Source organism: Ceratotherium simum, chromosome 23, assembly GCF_057802395.1.
Source record: "Ceratotherium simum simum isolate JZ-2026a chromosome 23, ASM5780239v1, whole genome shotgun sequence".
NCBI lineage: Eukaryota > Metazoa > Chordata > Mammalia > Perissodactyla > Rhinocerotidae > Ceratotherium > Ceratotherium simum.
The window spans coordinates 27,660,658-27,683,947 of record NC_141922.1 but is presented as its reverse complement, the minus strand read 5'-3'; the positions used below and the strand labels follow the sequence as shown (position 1 = coordinate 27,683,947).

General features: G+C 34.2%; 1 protein-coding gene across 4 annotated transcripts in view; it reads right to left on the bottom strand.

The window, feature by feature from the left end:
* Positions 1-23,290, bottom strand: part of CSMD3 (CUB and Sushi multiple domains 3) — a 1,195,693-nt gene that overhangs the window by 373,955 nt on the left and 798,448 nt on the right. For all 4 annotated transcript variants that reach the window (XM_004431279.3, XM_087447535.1, XM_004431280.3 and 1 more), the window contains 3 exons: positions 22,654-22,770; positions 14,484-14,699; positions 12,609-12,797 (listed from right to left, as the gene is read on the bottom strand). In XM_004431279.3, coding sequence (XP_004431336.2) covers positions 12,609-12,797; positions 14,484-14,699; positions 22,654-22,770 — 522 coding nt within the window. The remainder of the gene's footprint in view (positions 1-12,608; positions 12,798-14,483; positions 14,700-22,653; positions 22,771-23,290) is intronic.

Here is a 23,290-nt window from a genome sequence, read left to right as displayed (position 1 = left end):
TCACCAGTTTTTATTGTCCTTCATTTAGAAAGAAGGCAGGACGCCTTTTACATGATCATGGAGCAAACATCAAATGAATATGTATTAGATGAATAAAAGAATTTGGGATAAGGTGGCATATACAGCCTAGACTATAATCAGAGGAGTTTTTCTACAAATTTTCAAAGCAGAAAAAGTATAACCCGGGTTTTCTTTTACAGATAGGGGGCAATGATATGGTGGTGAAGCCCTCCTACAGTCTTTTACACAGGCAAATGATAACAAGTGGTTTCAAATACCACGATTGAACCAGTGGGAAATTATCTTACATTATCACAAAACCAAAACAATATCTGAAAAAAAAATCAAAAGTTTTCCATAACAAACAAAACCCAGCATTTGTTTCAGAAAACAGTGATCAGATTCTGTTGAGATTCCAATTTTACACGATAGGAAAAGGTTAATATTTTATGCCTGCAGAATTCTGTAGCCAAGCATATTACAACTAGTACAAATTCAACTACGAATTTGGTACAAATTTGGAAAGGTAGAGTAAAATGCGTGAAATAAAAACTATTCATCCCCTTTTGAAACACAGTCTTTATAGACTGATTAAAATACTTGAAGAGAAAAATGTTACATACACATTGAGCATACCAATATTTGAACTGGGACTCCAAGACAGCTATAAGAGAGTACTCGGGTACAATGCAGAGATGCAGAAAAATGGCTTATAGCCAGAAATTTAGTTTGTGGGAGGTTAACAATCCCCTAAATTCTTTTCTTTAAAACATCAGCTTGAAGGGCAATATTTAAATTCTGCAAATAACTTCCTAAGGCTCTAAGTTCATTTTTTTCTGTGTTTTCTCAGTAATTACCTTGACATTTTTTATGATTACCAAGGCTATTGTTTATTTCAATAAGCACACTCTCTCATACCTGACCCATATGTCCCTTCTTGATTCTGGATTTAACTTACGATGTTTATTTTATAACATTATGTTATTTCCATGGCAACTGTCTTGATATAATAAACAAAGGAGGATGACTTCAGCTGCTTTATCCTTCAGTGAAGGAGCTGGATTTGAAACTGGTAAGTTGGAGCTGAAGAGAAAACAGTTAAAGACCAGAAATAAAGATGAAAAAAATGAAATTCATGTATTACACACCATTGATTAGGAGTTGAATGCCATTACTAGGCAGAATAATCACAATTCTACTCTCTTGGACTACACCTACCCCATTAGTGCCACTGAACTTAAGGCTGATGGGTTCCTTAGTACAATGCACTGTTACTAATTGATAGTTCTAGTCTGTTCCAACGTTCTTTCGTCTGTTTTCAAAGCCCTAGGTACATTGAACATATATTAACTAAGTGTATTACCAGATGACACACAATAAAACCATTTACTAGGAATCAACCTCTGTACTAATGACACACATATGTTTTGCCATTATTTTTGATATTACGAGGATGAAATGGAAAAACAAATCTACACACCCACAAACACAAAGCAAATAGACACGTGGGCTTGATGAAAACATATAATTAGAAGTAATTTTAAAATCTATTTGCCTAACGTGACAATGACCTTTCCTCCCTGTTGCAAAAGGCTTTTAGGTTCTGTTAGTCTAGTGCAACTTCAATTAAATCCTACCCACTCCTGAGACATGGCATCAAAATCTAATTCAGTTAAAAGTAGCAATAACATTTAATTATCTCCTCCAGTTATCTACACTGCCAAATGATAGGATTTCTTGAGAGCCACAGATGTCGCTGTTGTAAGCAAGAACCAGTTTAGTACAGAATATCAGAACCACAGTGGCTTATTTAATGTTTTTATTCTTTATGGCTCATCTCTACATACATCAAAAATTTGCTCCCAATCTAACCTGCTTCAAATAAAAATACTGTTAACATATTCTCCTACGGAAAATTACTTACCCTTCCTGTGATTCAATGTCCTTATTCAAATCTCATAAAACCATGCTGGGCATACAGTAAACACACAGCAAATATTAGCTTTTATTATTACCTCAGGTAAAATACTCCTTTCCCGGCACTAAAATGTATTGGGGACCAGTCACTTTCTAATTAAGTAAAGATATATTAAGCTAAACACCAAAATTAGTTTGTCTAATGACAAAGTTGATGAATTTCATCCTTTCTAGGTTAATATTACAGTTTTTATTTTTCTTTAAAAGACTACTTAGAGCTCTAATCATTTCCCTTTATCTCAGCATGTTTCCCAATATGTCTGGGTTAAGTTTATTAGACACAGATGAAGGAAGCATATTCTCTAGGTATTTCTGAACTTGGGTGTGTATTCTTCTCAAAACCAAGAAGAGGTCACTCAGAAGTTGGAGAGAAAACAAATTCCTCTGGTACTTTTGCTATTCTTTCTGGTGTGAGACTCTCACTATTGCAATTGTTTCAAGAACATGCCCCTGAAGCATAGATTCCAATAAATACTCCACTTCTTGCCCCTGTTCTGTAACTCAACCCCCTGAAGAAGTCTGTGTCCTCTATGTAATCCCAAATCTAACTCATCTTCTAATGTTCCAATTAGCAGGCAGATTTTGGCTTGCAACAAGGTTTATAGTTAGAGCATGAGGACATACAAGGGGAATAAAGTGTTTTTTGGAGTCTGCTATTTTAAATCACCATAAAAAGCAAAAATTTTTGTCCAAAGAAAGTTGAGACTCTAATAACACAGAAGATCATTTCAATGAAAGTATTCCTGTGAGTGATCAGCATTATGGATAGGTCTACTCTGATTAACTTGGTTCATGATGATCAATCTCATGGTGAACTAACTTTCTTATGCTCAGAATGTCTTATGCTCAGCATGAGCACCTATGATATGTCAAAGTTTATGGTAGACACACAGGAGGTACAAAGATAACTAGAAACAGCCTCCCCCTTCAAAGGGCGCTCAGCCATCAGATAAAACAGTATGTATTAACTTGCCAGTTACAGTATAAAAGAGTAAGTTCAGAAGCTTATCTACTGATGGACTGGTGAGATTATAAAAGGCTCTCTATAAATCCATTTGTTTATAAATCCCAAGTGAATGAGAAGAGTTTAAATTCACAGTCCTCAATGCAATTCCATTAAATAGGAAATTGCATTGGTTCTTCCCACTCTTGTGGATACTCAGTTTCTATCAGGCACATTTTTTTTCTTCCTTTTGATTTCATTGAAAAAAAATTTGAGTCAGCTATTCTTGTTGAATTCTGAATTTGACTACATATTGAGGAAGAATTTATTCCACATTATAGGTACAAGATGCAATATTTTCTCATCATATTCAACTTCTATAAATTTATATTTTTTGTTTCTAGTATAAGCTTCCTCTTAGTAGTATTTTTAGGTACCTTCATTGTTTGTTGGTTGGTTGATTTACTTATTAGACTTGAGAGGTTATGTATTAATATCCACACAGTAAATGCATTATAGATTAAAGACAAGTGTGATGGCCCAGGCTAAAATGGCAATTCAGTCCTTTATTGGTATTAAGCTGAATTGACTATGTTTTCCTCTGGAGTACAGCTTTGTTCACATAAATTAAAGTTAGTAAGTTGAAAATGTGAAAATAAAGCTTTGTCTATATTATATATTCATTTCTTTATCAGCTCGACAATTTACTGAAAGCTGTCCATATGCTAAACACTGTTGTAGATAAAAAGGCAATTCAATACAGCATTATGAGTCCTAGAAAGGGGAAATACAGAAAACTTCATGCAACCTGTAGGAAGGACTTCTAACGCACTCTTTAAAGGTTAAAAAGGGCTTCATACTAGGAGGGGTAAGTAAGGTGAGTTTGAAGAATGAATTGGTTTGGCCAAATTATGGGGTGGGGTTGGAGTCAAGAGGGTAACATACAGAATTTATCTTGAGGACAACGGAGAACAATGGAAGAATTTTAAGCAAGAGAGTAAAATCATCAAATTGGTATTATAAGAAGTTCATTCTGACTACTATTTGGTTTGAGGTAACTGGACAAGAATGGAGACTATTGTGCTGTTTAGGCTGTTACAATAATACAGGTAGAAAATGATAGATAACAGTGTTCTGAACTAGGGTAGGGTGATAGGAATGAAAGTTTAACAGATTAAAATGCAAAGGCTTCTCCAGCTACTGAACAATCCCTTCAGTGCTTTCTCACTGTACCTTTGTATGCACTTTCTTAAGATGAAGAAGTTATTTGTTAGCTTGTGCCAACACAAGTGAGAGTTTGATCATTTGCATGCATTAGACTTGAACACATCCTTAACATCTTAAAGTGCAGAAAGTGCTTGGCATGTTTGGGAATGGCATGTAGCATCTTGTGGCTGTATTCCAGGTGGCATATAGGGGAATGAGTATGGAACACAATAAGGCCAACCTAAGAAAGGACTTAAGGAATTTCAACTTTATCCAATAGGCAATGAGAAATCACTTAGTGATTTAAGCAGGGAACAGACAGATGATCTGGTCTTTCTAAGGATAAGTGATGTAGTAGAGAGATTTTAAGGTGAACCTCCCATGATACCCACCTCATAGCATTCATGCCTTAGTGCAATCCCCTCCCCTTGAGTGTGAATGGGAACTATGACTTGCTTCTCATTACTCCTGTGATTCTATTACATTATATAAAACTACATCTTGCCAGTGACTCACTAGAGGGACTCTCTTTGCTCGCTTGATGAAGTTAACAGCTGTGTTGAGGACGTCCACATGGCAAGGAACTGTGGATGACCTTTAGGAGCTGAGCAAAGAACTGAAGCTCTCAGTCCTACAACTACCAGGAACTGATTACTTCCAATAACCATGTAAATTTGGAAGAGGATCCTGAACCTCAGGTAAGAACTCAGCCCTGGTCAACACCTTGATTGCAGCCTTGTAAGACTATAAGAAGAGGACCCGGTTATGTCATGCCTAGACACCCCACTGAAATCATGAGAAAGTAAATGCGCTATTTTAAGCTGCTAGGTTTGTGGGTAATTTGTTATACATCAATTAAAACAAATATAACTAGCAACACTATTGAAGATAAATTAGATGATGGAAATTTGGAAATAAGAAGTCCAGTTGGAAAGAAGGAGGTAATACAATGAAATTACACATGTAATTGCTAAAACATGAGCATTGTAGTTAGAAAGAGCTGGTTTCAAGCTCTTCATCAAGTTATATAATTAATCTAGCTACTTTCTAAATAGGATAATAATAATATATTTTCTCAAATGGTTTTCAAAAGGAATATGTGAATAAAAGAATATATATATATGGTTTAGCACAATGCCTAGCACACACTACTATTACTGTACTATTATGTTAATCTTTATGAGGAACAATGACAGCTAGACTAGGATAATGGTAGTGAGAATGGAAATGGTGATAAATTTGAGCAATAGCTTTAGGTGGTAGGTCTCAGTGATTACTCCAATATATTAGAGACAGAGAGAAAGGGGGTGTGAAAGATGACACAATTTCTATCCCGGATGATTGGATGAAAATGATGTCATAACTAAAATAAAGAGTGCAGAAGGAAGAGCTAATTTGGCTGAGGAGACAATGAGTTCTGTTTTGGCATGTGAAGTCAATGTGCCTGTGGGAGGATGCCCATATGGAGATGTCCAGTGTACAGCTGGGAACACAGACTTGGTACTCAGAAGAGATCTGGGTATATGGAAGAATTTGGAGATGGTTGAGAATTATGTTACCCATAAACTACATAAGTCTTCACACACACACATACACACACACAATCTTAACACTCTTTTTGTAAAAACATGAGAAATCTTTTCTCTTAGAAATAATTAAACTATGTACTACTTTTATAAACAGAGCCCAGGATGAAAAAATAGAGAATGGGAAAAGGATTCTTTCTTCTTTCTTTAAAGGATGAATGACTAGTAAATTCCAAAATGCAGAGGGGATATTTAAGTTGACTGAGCCTGGTATGTCTGTTGCAGAGGTCAGCAGACTATGGCCCCAGGGCCACATCCAGCCTGCTGTCTGCTTTTGTAAATAAAGTTTTATTGGAATACAGATGCATCTATTCACTTATGTATTGTCTATTGCTGCTTTCACAATACAATGGCAGAGTTTAGTAGTGTGATCAAAACTGTGTGGCCCACAGAGCCCAAAATATTTATTATCTGGCATTTAAAGAAAAAGTTTGCTCACCCCTGGTCTATTGCATAAAAAATTGGTAGTAGTCCAAAATAGTGCATCAATAAATAAGGTAATAAAAAAAAAAACGCCACCTGGAATATCACAACATTGGTCTAACAGTTTTAAGAGTTGGTTTGGGGCATAGTCTTCCACTCATTACTTGTAAGCTTTCTGAGTAGCATTTTCTTGGCTGTTAAATAGCAATAATACCTCCTCTGCTTACTTCATAAGGTTGCAAGCATGAGACTCTTAAAAAAACTATAAAGCACTGAACAAGTATAAGTTAATATTATAGATTTTTTATATTGTCAAATCATGAAATCAATGCACTCAGACATAATTATATAAGAAAAATATAAATATACATTTGTGTATATAACTTATCAGAGCACTTTTCTATCTAATTTTTTCTCTTATCTTTACAAGAAATATTTGGGTTGAGTAGAACTCATATTGGCATCATCATTTCCAGAAAAGAGAAGCACATAAAATTAAGACATTTGCTTAAAGTCAGCCAGCTAATTAATGGTAACATCTAAGAGAAATTCAAGTCTCTTAATTCTAATTTACTTTCTACAGGGCTATATATCTACAATGATGACTAACTTGATAAATCAGTCATATCTGATATACATATGTGCGTGTCTGATGTATATAATTTTAGTATAGAGAGCTAGGAGGTTGAAATGAAACAAACAGAATTTGTTTAAAGATGAATTGCCTCTTAAAATGCATTTTATTCTTTCAATTTTGGGAATTTTTAATAAACTTTTCATTTTAGAATAGTTGTACCTTTATAGAGAAGTTACAATGACAGTACAGAGAATTCTCACATTTGCTGAGCCCTGTTTCTGATATTACAATTCATTTTTAAACTAAACAATAAACTATCATCATATATTACCTAAAAAGTCAGAAAGGTGAGAAAAATATGTGGATATGTAATGTAGAGTTATCATTTTTCTCATTTGATTTGTGATTAAGGCAAGATGTTGTTACTTGTCCAAGATTGAATAAAAAAATCCATGACATAAAATTAGAAATAGAAGTGGATATGTTAAATGGGGGATTACGAAGATGAATGAATTAATGTCTTTAAAGTGACTTCAAAATGCGTGGGCTTCTTAAAATGTGTGGACTCCTGCCTAAAGACAAATCATTACTAATATTTAACTTGCTAATCTACTTTCCAAAACAACATGCTCTTTCGTTAGCTCTTTGTTTATTTGTAACATGACCTGGCTTGGTTCCTGGAATATTTGGATGCTGAGGGAAGATGCACAAATTTTTTCTTGATTTAGAAACATCACAATGGAAATGCCAGTGTTTTTTGTAATTTTGAACTTTAGAAAAAGAAATCAAGTACTTATTTCTTGACCAAAAACAGGACAGTGTTTCTTATTTTCAAAGTAATCAACTTTCTTATGCTTTTTTGTTTGTTTGTTTTTTGGCATTTGGTTGCCACTTAAAAAGGTGACCAGATATCCATTTCCTTCTTAGAAACATGGCTCTCCAGGACAACAACTTAAATATAAAATATCTTCACTGAAATATCATTTTACTTGTTAATTATATTTTTCTTTTCCAAAATGTAAAACATAATTATAGATATGTATTTTTTTAAAGGTAAAACTTTGGTCTTGATCACTAAATAGTAAATGAGATCGTATGTGTGAAGTACTTAGCTGCTGAGAGCACACTACAACTTTCTCATCTCTTCTTTTGCTTCGTCTTTTTCCTCTCCTGCTGGGCGGTTAAAATCACTTCTCACAGCTATCAGTCATTGCGGCTCTTAGGAAAATCGGATGTTCGGCAGTAGAGAGAGTTGCAGGCACAAGGAAAAGGGACTCAGATTTGTTGAGCAACTGTCATATGTTGAGCAGTGCTTTAGATGATTTACATGTCTTTTATTGCTTAGAGCTATAAGCTATCTTGCATCGTGGATGTGATTATTCACATTTTACGTCTGAGGAAACTTGGCAGGAAAGAGATCTGAACAACTTCCCAAAAATGTAACAATGAACTATGTGCCTGCAATGGAGGCCATTACTTGGGGAGAAGAATCCTGCTTCTGAGTGGGTGTTATGCTTTCAATTTATCAAGATTCTTCTCCTGCCTCTATAAATTTCCCTGTGCTTGAAAAACCCCCAATAAATGGGACATCTTCAAAGAAGTTTCCTCTGATTAAAATAGAGGACAGCATAAGGAGTTCTCTTAAGCCATGTATCAACCATAATTAAGGTCAGATTTCCTCCCAATTTTACTCTTTATTTATTTATTTTTTTTGTGGAAGATTGGCCCTGAGCTAGCATCTGTTGCCAATCTTCCTCTTTTTCTTTTTTCTCCCCCAAAGCCCCAGTACATAGTTGTATATCCTAGTTGTAGGTCCTTCTAGTTCTTCTATGTGGGACGCCACCTCAGCACAGCTTGATGAGCAGTGAGTAGGTCCGCGCCCAGGATCTGAACCTGTGAACCCTGAGCCGCCAAAGCAGAACGCATGAACTTAACTGCTACACCATCCGGCTGGCCCCCGCACAACTTTATTGAAGTCTCCAGTCAGACAGCAGTGTGCTACTGTGAACCGAGCACAAGTCTGGGACTCAGAACACTGTAATAGTCATGGCTTTTTCCCTAAGTTTGAGAGCAACCTTCATTTTTTTACAGACATTGTATCTTCACTGATAAAATAGTTATGCTAAACCTATGTTCACAGCATCGGTGGATTTTTGGAAAGAGACACTACATGATATGATCTTTGATAGACTGTGAAGACCATATTGTGATATTATTATATTTTAATATTTTGTTAAAATATCACCTTAAAACATTAATGCAGAGGTTACTCAGGAAATTACTTAAAAGAAAATATTATTTATTAGTCATCTAACATCCAGAATTAAGGTAATTTTCACCAAATTCTACCAAGAGACCGAAAGACACCAACCAATTTATACACTAAACATAAAATCAAAATTAAACATACATAAACAAAAAGTAAGTTTCCAAAAATTAGCTTTCATTATCAGTTGTCTTACTGCCAAAAGAGTTATAACCTATGTATACATAAGTCATTTTAGTAAATGTTAGTATTAGTTTTACACTTGACATAAAATTTAAAACCTCATCTATGGTTTGTTCGGGGAATGTATCCATCATTTGCAACCTTGTGCCAGAGGAACACCATCTAGATTCCAAATAATGGAAACAGAAGCAAATGTTTGGAATCCAGCTTACTTATAACTTGGCCACTGTCTGTAATGTAAGCTTTCTATGAGGTTGGCAATGCTGAGAACTAAACAACGGTTTTTAAACAAGTATGGAACAGAGAATTGGCATTAGAGATACATGAAGTGAAAAGTACAAAGAATCAAAGAAGAAATACAAACTGTCCAATAAACTAGCATTGCTAAAATTGGGTCTGTTCATATGAATAGTTACACATAATGTGTATATTATGTGACTAAAGACTGTGAACTTTGAAAAGATAACAAAATAAGAAATATATACATATGCATACGTCGAACCAGAAATACAAAAAGGAACACATTTGTTTTAAAGCATAGGCAAAGTAGTGAAGAAAAGTTTAAAGAAAATTGGAGAAGGAAAATTTTTAAAGTCATTCTCTTTGAAGGAATATTTCTCCCCATCTTGTAACTTAAATGTATACCTAGAGTGGCATTTATTAAGGGCAATAGACTTAACTTAAATTTCAATAAGCTTAAAAGCAAAGCACAGCTAATTTGAAAATGGGGGAAAAATTCCCTTGGCAATAACTTTGCTTTTGAAATTTGTCCATACAGTGATTTTATTTCATCCTTCCCATTAAAGATTTAGGCACAAATAAATTCAAAATACTTTAATAAAACAAAACTAACTTGAAGTTACTTTTTTTGCAGTTGGATTTTCATAAATCCATTTATTAAAATTTATTATAAACGTGGACTAAACTTTAAAAATGTACACTCAAGCAATTTCTTCTCAGCCTGTGTAACAGCCTGGTATGCATTTGGTACTTGGAGAGAAAATATTAATTAACTCTGCATCACTTAGAGTCCTTCAAGATTCACCTTTCTCTAGACCTTTTTGAGATAAAACCATCTAATAGGAAAAAGTTGAGTTTGGGGATGAGAAAGATTGCATACAAATCATGGTTCTGCCCCTTACAACCTTGACGATCTTGGGCAAGTTATTTAACATCTCTAAGGCTAAGGTTCTTCTGATGAAAAGTGAGGTAAATAATAATAACAGGATTATAGTAAGGATTAAATGACACAACAATATATAAAAGAACCTAGTAGACCATCATAAATGTTAGTGTTTTATAAAATGGAATTCATTCCCTACTGAGATTGGTTTTATAAACTACATTGATGGGCTGGATAGACAGCAGATTATACTCAATATAATAAGAGTTCCAATAACCTCTAAATTCTGAATCCTTCCTATATTCCAGGAATTGTACTGGGTGTTTGATTGGCATGGCTAATCTCTTTTAATCCTCGTAACTAATTTATAACAATGAATTAGGTGCTACTGTTGTAACCATTTTGCAGATGAAAAAAATGAAATTTGAACAGGTGAATTAACCCAGTATCAAATGACCAGGATATAGACCCAGGCACTCTGCAGCCTTCACTTGGACTATTCCCAAGGTTCTCAAAAGTGGCCTTTGAAAATATTCACACCAAACAAAAATGCAAATGAGGGTAATTCAGGTAAGGAGAGGAATTCCAAATCTGGTAACAGCAGGGAAAAACAAAAAACAAAACAAACGAAAAACAAACAACAACAACAAAAAACAGAAGGACTGCATCCTACATAAGTTCCTGGAAAAGATGTTCTAAGAGTGTGACTGCTCATCACCTCCCAGGTTCAAGCCTCTGTGGTTACTTGTGCCATTTCTGTAAAAGTCTGTGATTTTAAATTTTATTTATTTATTTATTTTTCCCCCAAAGCCCTAGTGGATAGTTGTATGTCATAGCTGCACATCCTTCTAGCTGCTGTATGTGGGACACAGCCTCAGCATGGCCGGAGAAGCGGTGCGTCAGTGCGAGCCCGGGATCTGAATCCGGGCCGCCAGCAGCAGAGCTCGCGCACTTAACCACTAAGCCACGGGGCCGGTCCAGTCTGTGATTTTAAAAAGAAATTTCATCTGTTATGTATCAACTTGTCTGTTATAAAACCCGAAGGGGCTGTGAAAACAATCTCATCACTATAAAAGCCTCAGACCCACATTAACCTGGAAGATTATATTTTTTTACTTGATTTGGGGAGCCACAGGAATTCCCACATTCTATATAGTGGACAATATATTGAATAAGGCTTGAAGGTATCCTCTTAATTCTCATTTTCATCTGAGGGCATTTTGCCTCCATAGAAAAAGACAAGATATTGAACCACAGATCAGATCTTTACCAATCTGCCGGATTTTGTAGCATAATTTACACAGATCTGTGACCCACAATTAAACTTACAATTAAATTTAAATGAAAGGTTTTTGAGAGTTTTAATAGCTTTGTGAAATAATTATAAAATGACCATTTACATCTTGTTCTATCATGAAAGTAAGTACTGATAACCACTGAATGGCTGATAACCTGAAGAAATTCTTGCCTCCCTATTTCCTAATCTAAATAGGGAATGACTTAACTCCTAATGAAAAAGTCTCTTTTCTATACAGAAATCTTTTTTTCTTTTTATCATTCAAAACATTCATTTCCAAAGGTTGAGATGGTGACTCCAAACTTTCAATATTTTAATTATTGCTAGTCTTTATCTCACAGCATGAAATGAATTGACATCTTAATTCACCTATCTTAATAGATTAATTATATAGATTGTACGTATTGAATCAATACATGGATTCATAGCCCTTAAATTAATTATCTATTATTTATTTGACACATTTTCCCTTGTAATCATCTTGTTAATTCTAATCATGCATGTTAATTCTAAGTTATAAAATACTGTCAAAATTTCAGTCAGATGTCATGGAAAATCATCTATCAATAGAATAAAAGAATGTAATTTTCTGTAAGCTCTCAAAATATGACCATCATTCTATCTGTCCATCTATCTGTCTGTCTATCTATCTATCTATCTATCTATCTATCTATCTATCTATCTATCTGTCTATCTATCTAGAATGTAATTTTCTGTAAGCTCTCAAAAGATGACTCTATCATTCTATCATCTATCTATCCATCCATCCTTTCATCCATCCATCTATCTATCTATTCATTCCTTATCCCCATCATCTGAAAACAAATTAGAAGCATGTTTGCTTGAATGGAGCAGTTGAAAAGTTAATTGAAGTACACCAGATTGCCAAGTGGAAACAAAAATTGAGATAACTAATATGAAATAAATGAAGAAATTGAACATATTATAGAAACAAAGAGTGTATAACCATGCAACTCCATGGACAGTGACTACACGTACAAGCAAATGAAAGCAGCTGACCACGTACCCACACACCTTGGCAGGGGTGCACTCCACACTCGTCGGCCACCACCAAGACAGATGATCTCTGATGTCCCTTCTAGTCGATAACCCAATGAACAAGAGAAGGTCAGAGTGTCACCAACCCCAAAGTTGAACCCAATTCGGCTACCATACTGAGGAATTCCAGGATCTTCACAAGGTTCAAGGTTATACTCTGTAAATTAGGCAGAGAGGAAGACAAAGATAATCATAGTAGTGACTTTTAAGAGTATATTCCTATTGTTTGCAAACTGGATACTTTTATGGCCTAGTCGTGCATTTCAAAAGTGACTAAATCTATACTTACGGGAACATGCTAATTGCACACATAACTTTCTTCTTTTCTGAAAGATCTAATAACTTAATGAATACTTTTATTTGTAAAATTCAATATAGATGAGAAAATGTCACCTTCTGAATGATAAATTTAAAATGTAGCTATTTATTTCATATTCTTTCTTCTGCATTAGAAACATTTCCATTTCATAGATTTTTTTACTTACAATAATGGTATAATACATGAATATTTTCAAACACAAAATAACATTTGGAATGAAATCATTTGCACTTTTGAAATGCATTTTACTTAATGGCTTCTGTCTAAATGACAAAGGCACTTGTGTCTCTAGTATACAAGTAGTTCAATTAATTCAAATTCTGAAAAATATGTGACTTCAGATGCAAGGGTTTATGTAAGACTGAAGTGCCCACACACTGAAAATTGTTATATTACAGATTTATACAAGAAAATTTCCCCAAGCAATGAATGACATCATGAAAATGAACAGCTAAACACTCTTCAGGGGATGAGAGAGTAGAGTTGATTAAACAACAATATTACAATTTATACGTAGTCCTAAGAAGAAGTAACATATCTAAAAATATTCCCAGAGCATGCACTTACTCTATAATTGCAATGGAGAATTACAGGGATTGTTTCATGTTGATGAGCTATTATTTTATTGTTTAAAAAATTTATTTGGACATACTTTTAATACTCTAGGTTAAAACTGATTATGCTTATTTACTATTCATTATGGAATACCTTAATTATTTCCATGCAAATACTAGAATAATAGTTGAAGAACACAGTTAGTATTTGTATAATTATATATATATATAATTATAATATTACAATTTTAATGTTAGAAAGTTGGCATAAGATTTACTTATTAATTTGTTTCTGTATTAAGAAATAACTACTTGTCTCACTATTTCATTCAACTAGAAAGTCGAAATCTAACTGATGGGAATATTTTTTATTCACTTTGTTCTTATAAACTTTTTTCTGGAATCCAAGTCATAATGTTACCTATAGATGAGGTTATTCTAGAATAAAAGGATAACCACATTAATTTGTTTCTAGATCATCTAGTTCCAAATGAATAAATTAAGTTTATCTTAATTTTGGCCCATAAACTATGCCTTTTCCAAGACATGTAAAACTAGAATATTACTGGTTTAATATACATTTCATTTTTGAGTCTAATTGAAACTTTAAAATATATATTTGAATTTCCATTTTAAGTTCCCTAGGAATTTCAGTTATTTTTGCCCTCTGTTAGAACTCTGAAGGAGTGCAACTCAAAGAAATGTAATTAATGTACTTCTAGTAGATTTTAGTGAATTAATTTACTTTTGCTTTTGTTTACGTGTTCCCTTTAATGTATTACTATAGACAATCTTTACAGTATTTTAAACTTCCCTTAAAATTTGTTGACAGGTATTTCTTTGCTTTCTTCTTTTCTTTTCTGTTATTTTTCCCTCTCTGTTTTGTCATACATACGTCATGCTCATACTTTTAAAAACCTGATTTTTTGTAACTCAAAGAGCTTTTTAATTTGTTTGTTTATTTTCTTACCAGAGAATGTAATATTGAATCCTTCATATGATATTGAAAAATCTGAAATGAAGCGCAATTGAGCCCTGAAATTTCCATAGAGACCAGCATTGATTGTTGAAGGAAGTTCTGAACCAGTCAGGCGTGCCAGTGGTTGGGTAAAACTACCGTTCTCTGTGATCAGTAAGTAGTCGTGATGGTCTTCCAAATGAAAGGTGTGAAAGTTGAACTGCACACCTATTAAGAAAAAGAGAAAAATTAGACTTGTGCAAAGTATATTAGTAAAACACAGAGAGCCACCAAACTAACTAAAACCATGATTCTCCTTGAAATTGATTTCTCTGAAAACGAACGGCACTGCTATAAAATATTTCAAATGTATAGTATAATATTATCTTTCTTTGGGGTCTTTTTTTTTTTTCCTTCAGTTTCCTTATAAAAGATATAGTGAGTCATGTCTTGGAAACTGCTTGGAAATAAAATTTAAAAATTAATACCTGAAAAGAAATCACCTGAGTTTTCTGAAAATTTCAAGGAAATTTCATATCCTTTATTTATAATAGAAGTGCAGCTTCCGGCAAACATTTTACATGCCTCCTTCATTTCCTTCTGCAATCCCCTCAAACAACATTAAAATAGTGCTTAGTAATATAGCACCCAACTTCCAAAAACATTTAACTCTCCTTTAGAAGAGAAATATAAAGCACGCATAGTGAGGAATTATTTGTTAAATGAATATAATGACTCTCCACTTATTTTTCACACATTTCAACCTGTGCATATAATCTACTGGAAATGCACATATAAGTGTTCAACTCATTGAATTTTCACAAACTGACCACACCTTTGCAAACAGCACCCAAATCAACAGACACAACATTACCAACACCCAGGGCCCTCTTTGCGCAAATTTTTGGTCACTTCACTTTGCCAAAAGTAACCATTCACTCATTGTAGTAGCATAGGTTAGTTTAACTATTTTATATAAATGCTTTGTAGTTTATATATTGGATTTATATAACATCTATTCTTTTGGGTCTGAGTTCTTTTACTCAATATTAAGTATGTGAGATTCATCTCTATTTTTGCATGTAGTTGTGAATTATTTATTTTCAGTGATGTATAGTATAGCATTTCACTTTGTGGAGACACCACATTCATTTATCTGTTCAACAGTTGATGGTCATTTAGGTGGTTTGCATTTAAGCATGAATGCAGATGGCACTGCTATGGGCATTCAAATATGTCTTTTGAAGAACGTATGTGCTTATTACTATTGGGTAGATATCTAGGAGTGGAATTAGTGGGTTGTGGGATGGATATGTATACATATATATACATGTTCAGCTTTAATAGATACTGTTTTACAAAGTGACTGTGCCAATGTACATTTCCATCATCAAATCTGGTTACTCTCTATCCTTACTAATACTTGAAAATTTTTGATGCTTGCATTTGTTCCTTTCTGGTGAGCATGGCATGGCATCGCCTTATGTTCTTATGTGAGTTTTTAATGATATTGTCTAGAACATACGTAAAAGACTAACAATCACACATATACACACCCACACACCATACTGTGTGTAAGACCCCAAATGAAATAAAGAATGACTAACACATTCATCTTTCCCTTGAAGTGCTTTCTTTTTAACTTGACCTAAAAATATCACCAAAATCTTTATCCAAAAACCAAAACCCAGGGGTGATAAGTAACATTCTTTGATATTATTTATCTACATTTTAGTTCCAAATGCTGGATATTATTGGAGTCCTCATTGTTTTTTAAAAACACAAGTGGTACTTTGATAGAGATTGCCCTGAATCTATAGAATGCTTTAGGAAGTATGGACATTTTAACAATGTTAATTCTTCCAATCTAGGAGCACGGAATATATTTCCATTTCTTTATGTCTTCTTCAATTTCTTTCAACAATGTTTTATAGTTTTCATTGTACAGATCTTCACCTCTTTGGTTAAGTTTTTGGTTAATTTTTTAACCAAATTGGTGCAACCACTATGGAAACCAGTATGGAGATTCCTCAAAAAATTAAGAGTAGGACTACCATACAATCCAGCTATTCCACAGCTGAGTATTTATCCAAAGAGCGTGAAAACACAAACACGTAAAGATACACGCACCCCTGTGTTCATTTCAGCATTATTCACAATAGCCAAGACTTGGAAGCAACCTAAGTGCCCATCAACGGACAAATGGATAAAGAACATGTATATATACACAATGGAATACTACTCAGCCACAAGAAACGATGAAATTGTGACAACATTGATGGACATTGAGGGTATTATGCCACGCAAAATAAGTCAGAGGGAGAAGGTCAAATACCATACGATCTCACTCATAAGTAGAAGATAAAAACAACAACAAACAAACACATAGAGAGAAAGATTGGATTGGTAGTTACCAGAGGGGAAGGGGGGAGGGATGAGGGTGAAAAGGATGATTAGGCACATGTGTGTGGTGACAGCTTATAATTAGTCTTTGGGTGGTGAACATGATGTAGTCTCTGCAGAAATAGAAGTATAATGATGTACACATGAAATTTATATAATGTTATAAACCAATGTTACCACAATAAAATAAATAAAGAAAAAAGAGAATTCACTATTACGCAATCCCTACTGCAATAATAGATCTAAGCAGCAATCATCAACGGATGATAAAATCATTAGGTGAAAGATTGACGAGGAAATTTGCAATGAAGGGTCGGGTTGACACGATCTGAGTCCACTGATCAGTCTTAGCTCCACTAAATTTAGGACATCCAGACCTTCTGTGCCTCCTGATGTGATACCACTGGAAGAACACACTGGAAGAACCACCTGTGAAGTATTTTTGACTAAAAAAAAAAATTTGACCTGAATCTAATCAGGTGTCTAGTTCTAAAACCAAATTACAAGAAATACAGAGGACAGAGAAGCTAAACGACACCACAATGAAAAAAACAGCCAAATCAGAAAGGACGAACAACTTGATTTCTCTAACAAATCAATGGTATAAAAAAAGAAGAGAATTAAAAAGTCTTAAGAGACTTAATAAACAAATACAATGTGTAGACCTTTTTTGGATCCTGATTTGAACAAATCAACCTTAAAAGGATATTTCTTTTTTTTTCACAGCTTTATTGAGGTATACATTTTTATTTTATTTATTTTTTTTTGTGAGGAAGATTAGCCCTGAGCTAACATCCATTGCCAATCTTCTTTTTGTTGAGGAAGATTGGCCCTGAGCTAACATCTGTGCCCATCTTCCTCTATTTTGTATATGGGATGCCTGCCACAGCATGGCTTGATGAGTGGTGCGTGGGTCTTCGCCCAGGATCCAAAGCTGAGAACCCTGGGCCACAGAAGTGGAGTAAGTGAACTTAACTACTACACCACCAGGCTGGCCCCTTGAGGTATGATTGACAAATAAAAATTGTATATATTTAAAAAAAAAAGTGATATAAAACGAGACCAAAGCAAAAAAACTGAAAACACAAAAAATGATAAGACAAGGTTATTATTACATAATGGACCAGTGATTTTGATTTGGAAAAAATTTGAAATGTACAGTGATACTATTTTTCAAACTCTTTTTCAACATGTTAACAGGTTTCTTTTTTTTTTTCTCTCCACAATGGGCAAGAATATAAGGGCCGTTTTAGAAGTCCAGAAATTGAGTCAGTCTTTCAAATGTTCTTCTGTTCTTTCAGTATAAAAGTGGTAATTAACAATAGTCAGATGTAAATGAGAATGGGGTGACAATATGACAAGAAGATACTTTGCGATCTAGATCAACTGCTATTCAAATTTACAAAACAACGAAAAGCTATATCTGAGTGAAAATTCAGACAAGTCAATTTGATTTCTGTTATAGAGTAAAACTAAGAAAAACTAGGGGGATAATAGGAGAATAGATGGACAAAAGGCAAGGAAAAGACAAGTAAAAACTCATTAGAAAAATGTGCTTGTTCTGATATGCACTGAATTAACATGTGGGAAAATTAAAAGTTCTGTTAGTGGCATTAATGAGCCCACCATCAAGTATTACATAGCCTTTTTGAGCCTTACCTTCTCCATTTATAAAATGGGGTTCTAACAGGGTTGTCTTGGAGCTTAAATGAGACAATACACAGGAGTGACTTAGCACAGTGCTTTGTTTGCACAGAGGAAGTGCTCAGCAACTGTTAGCTATTGTTACTGTTCAATCCTTCAACCTGAGAGCTAATTGTTTTCATGTCACTCAGCCCTAGCTAGCCACTTTATGAAAGAAAACTTTTGTTTATCCGATTATGGGTTAAACAATAAAATCTGTTTTCACTACTGCAAAATAACGTAAGACCTTCAAAGTTCTGCTAAAGGTCAATTAACCCAAATAAGAAAACAATACTAAGAACCTACTAGATTCTCGGCATTATGGAATATAAAGATTTAGAATACTGTAAAAAACTCATGGTCTACGGGAAAAGATACATAAACCAAAAGTTCAAACATTCTGCTAAGTGCTATGAAAGTGATTAATACCAGTCAATATAGGAGCATAGAAATAGAGGTAACTAATTTGTCAGAGGGCTTGGTAGAGGCTTCTGAAGGCAATGACCTTCAAAAGTGAGCAGAAGATTGCGGAGGAGCAGCCCTGAGCTAGACATTTCAGGAAAAGGGGGCAGACAGGCAAACACACAGCTGTAACAGGGCAATAGGCATTTGAGAACAGTAAGAAAATGTCAGTGGTTTCAACATCATGGTACCTTCTCATAAGAGTGATAATTTAAGAAGCCCTATTAAGGCACTTGATGTTACAGACATATATGAAAAGACTTGGGCTTAAAGTGAAAATATCATGAATATCTAGGTTTTAGTTATAGTCATTCCACCAACTATGAATTTGAGGGTACCATACCGACACGTGTGTGTGTGGGGAGTGGTTTCCATCTTTAAACTTATAGGATTGGACTATGCTTTAACTAAGCACAAGCCCACCTCTAAGAATCTAAGGTTACTTTAATGTAGATTTTTTCCCACAAAATCTCTAGTAGACTATATATAATTAGTATCTTGATTTTTGTCACGTGTTTAAGAAAAATTTCTTATGGTATCATAGTAAATAAGGAGCAATGTAGGCTGAATGATACCGTAGTTAACTGAATTTGAAACTGTAGTACAATTGTATGTGTTCAAATACCTTGACTTAGTTTTAAGTGGTGAAGAGAATACTGATGGTGTGTTTGAAATTTCTTAGTTCTTAAATATTTAGATATTTAGATCTGTCCTATTTAAGATTTTTATAAACTCCTGTAGTCTTGATGATCATGACTATTTAAGAAAATTCTGACTGTATAATGTAAATGTAAACGAAATGTAAATCATTTCAAAATGATCTCACAGGAACTCTAGCTCAAACTAATATGATCAAATATAACAGAAGTAAATATAAAGGCCTGCACCAAAGATAGAAAAAAATCAATTGCACAATTATAGAATTTTAGGAATTGGGCTTAAGTGTACTTTAAAGTCCCAATATTCAAAAAGGCGATTCAGTTGACCAAAAACTTATTTTAAGGGGCCTTCCCAGTGGCATAGCAGTTGGGTTTGCGTGCTCTGCTTTGGCGGCCCCAGAGTTTGCGGGTTCAGATCGTAGGCGTGGACCTACGCACCGCTCATCAAGCCATGCTGTGGCTGCATCCCATATACAAAATGGAGGAAGGTGGGCACAGATGTTGGCTCAGGGCTAAGCTTTCCGAGCAAAAGGAGGAAGATTGACAACGGATGTTAGCTCAGGGCCAATCTTCCTCACCAAAAAAAAAAAAAGAAAGAAAAAGAAAAGAAAAACTTACTTTGAATTAGTAGTATGACATGGCTGCAAAAAAGTTAATGAAAGGAAATCTAGGCTTCACTAATGAAAATAATTGGCAGAGTTAGACAATGCCACACTGCATTTTGTTCTGGAAAAACACATTTTTAAAAGGATATTGATATCCTTAGATATCAATAGGCAGGAACACATCCAGAGAAAGGTGATTAGAATGGTGATGAGAATGAAGACATCTTAAGATAAAGAATTGAAGAAACTGGAGTCTTCAGTCTGGGAAGAAAAGGCTGGGAAAAAGATCTAGGGGTAGGGGACGTGAAAAACGTGGTAGTCACAGAGTAGTGACTTCGTATATTTGAGGAACTTGAGGTTGGAGCAGGAATTTGTTTTTTTATTTTGTATAATTCCAGAAGGCAGAACAGGGATAAAAGTTGCAGAATAATTTTCAAGCAATTAGAAAAATTGAGCAAAGTTTGCACAAAAATTGAGCAAGTTTTCCCAAGGAGTAAGTTTCCCGTCAACGGAAGTATCAATATCAGGCCAGTTCATCACATTTCTGGAACACCTTGGAAACTGGAATGCTGGGTGAGAGGTTAGACTACATTACCTTGACAATTTCTCCAAACTTTAAGAGATTATCCTTTACATAACTTTGGCTACACTTTGGAATAGTTTTACTTCCAACAAATTTTGTTGGCTCTTAAAAGAAAGGCACCTAAATCTGCATTTCTTGCCATGTAAATACAGATTTAATTAACACTTGCAACCTGTGAAGATGCAAAACCTTAAGTGTTAATTAAACCTCTATTTACATAGCAAGCAGTATGTAGCCCTCCATTTTCTTGTATAATACAAGGAAGCTTATTTTAAACTCCATTAATCCACTGTGCACGGGAATAAAAGGATGCTTTGGTTAACTTCCAGTGGAAAGTTTTGTATTATGGAGAATAACAAAAACCACAGTTTACAAAGTCTTCCACCTCATTCCTGCTGTTCAATACCAGAATACTTATTTTAATGTTTTTTTTCTCAATAACATTTAATGTCATTATAAAAACAATCCCTATATAATCCTCATTCTCAATGAAATGACATCTAATTTTAATATAGGCAAACTTCATTTGTGAAAACACAATGAATTCAAATGTATTAAACACAAGCTTTAATTTTTTTTTTTTTTTTGTGAGGTAGATTAGCCCTGAGCTAACATCTGTTGCCTATCCTAGTATTTTTGCTGAGGAAGATTGGCCCTGGGCTGACATCCACGCCCATCTTCCTCCACTTTGTATGGGATGCCACTACAGCATGGTTTGACAAGTGGTGCATCGGTCTGAACACCGGATCCAAACTCTCGAACCCCAGGCCGCTGAAGTGGAATGCACGAACTTAACCACTAAGCCACTGGGCTGGCCCCATAAGCTTTAATTTTTAAAATTGTAACAGCATCCTCTCATTGCTAGGGTTTTTTTTCAATTTTTTAATTTTTTTTTTTTAGATTTTCTATAGTAAAATCAGTAAGTACAATACAATAATAAAAAACAATAAGAACAATATAACAACAGAGCTAAAAGAAAAACTACTTCTCCAAAGCAGTTTTTAAAATGAATAACTCTTTTTAAGAGATTAGCACACAGAGATTTCCAGGTAAATCCATTTTAATGGATTTTAATCCATCTTTGTTTTGATACGTTAGGATGGTCATTTTCCCATTGTTATTATCTTGATCACTTATATTGTTAGTTTACTAGTTTGGTTGCATTGCATCAGTGAACCACATTTAGTACTACAGGGCCTTTCATTTTTTGGTCAAAGGACATTTACTAACGTCTACCATATGCACAGTGCAATTTTATACTCTTGTTCAGTAATGTGAGATTCGTCTGCAGTTCTGATAGAAAATTTGAGACATAATTATGTCTAGAGTGGTTATAAATTTACATGGGGAATATAACTATAATAAATAATCATAAACATTTTAGAAACAAGTGTATATAAAGATGTACTGTTTGCTTTACAATCGCTCAGCATTTCAGAGCATCCTCATATTCCCTTTGAACTTTTGAAATCAATCTCTTTAACACTATGCCAGAGACAAAAGTCATTCTATTTGAGGTTTTGTTGGTATGAAAATTCCAAATAACGTTAGTGTAATATATCAAAAGAAAATAAATATCTCTTATTTTACCATTCTGGTAAATACATGAGCATAATATAATACTACAGAAAAGTAAATATAATCCTCTGATGTACTTACTCAAATTGAATTTTAGTACTGATCTGTTTTTGGTCATGCAAAATGACATTGTAGAGGACAATGAAATAAAAATAGATGCAATGAAAATTCAGAAGATAGCCCAATTGTCATTGCATGAGGCAAATTACCTTTTCCATGGGTTACATCAACAGTCCATGTACAATTCAGAGAATTTGGATAAAATTCCGGGTAACCAGGTGATAAGATCGTTCCACTAGGCCCTCTAACATCTCCTCCACATAGTGCTGAAAATACAAAGAAATACAGTCATATGATCAGTCAGAGTTAGAGATGCAGAGGCTGAAAAAACTCTCTCCTCTCTTGAAATAGAATGAGTCTGATTTTCTTTGCTTAAGCTACTTCCTGATAATAACAGGAGTATGTAAAGATCTCTCCTAATACTAGGAAATCATTTCATCCATTGCAGCACTAGACAAGACAAAGGTATGTAACAGCCTCTGAGAATTAATACTGGCCCCAAGAGAATATAGTTCAACTTTCCGTATTTGAATTTGAAGTATGTACTTGTCTTATCCATTTCTAATTATGAGCAATATTTGCATAAATTGGTCATAAATTAAACATGAGTAATTAATTGTTTAGCAGCCCCTCTTTTATTAAGCTTTAAGAAAATAAGTTGTTAATTATACAAAGTTATTTCTTTTAGATTCCTAAAGGGATATGTGTCATTCTTCACAGAATTCCTTTTAAAACAGTAAACCAAGCTGTGAAAATTTTGAAGGCTGCTTCTGTACTTCTGCATTT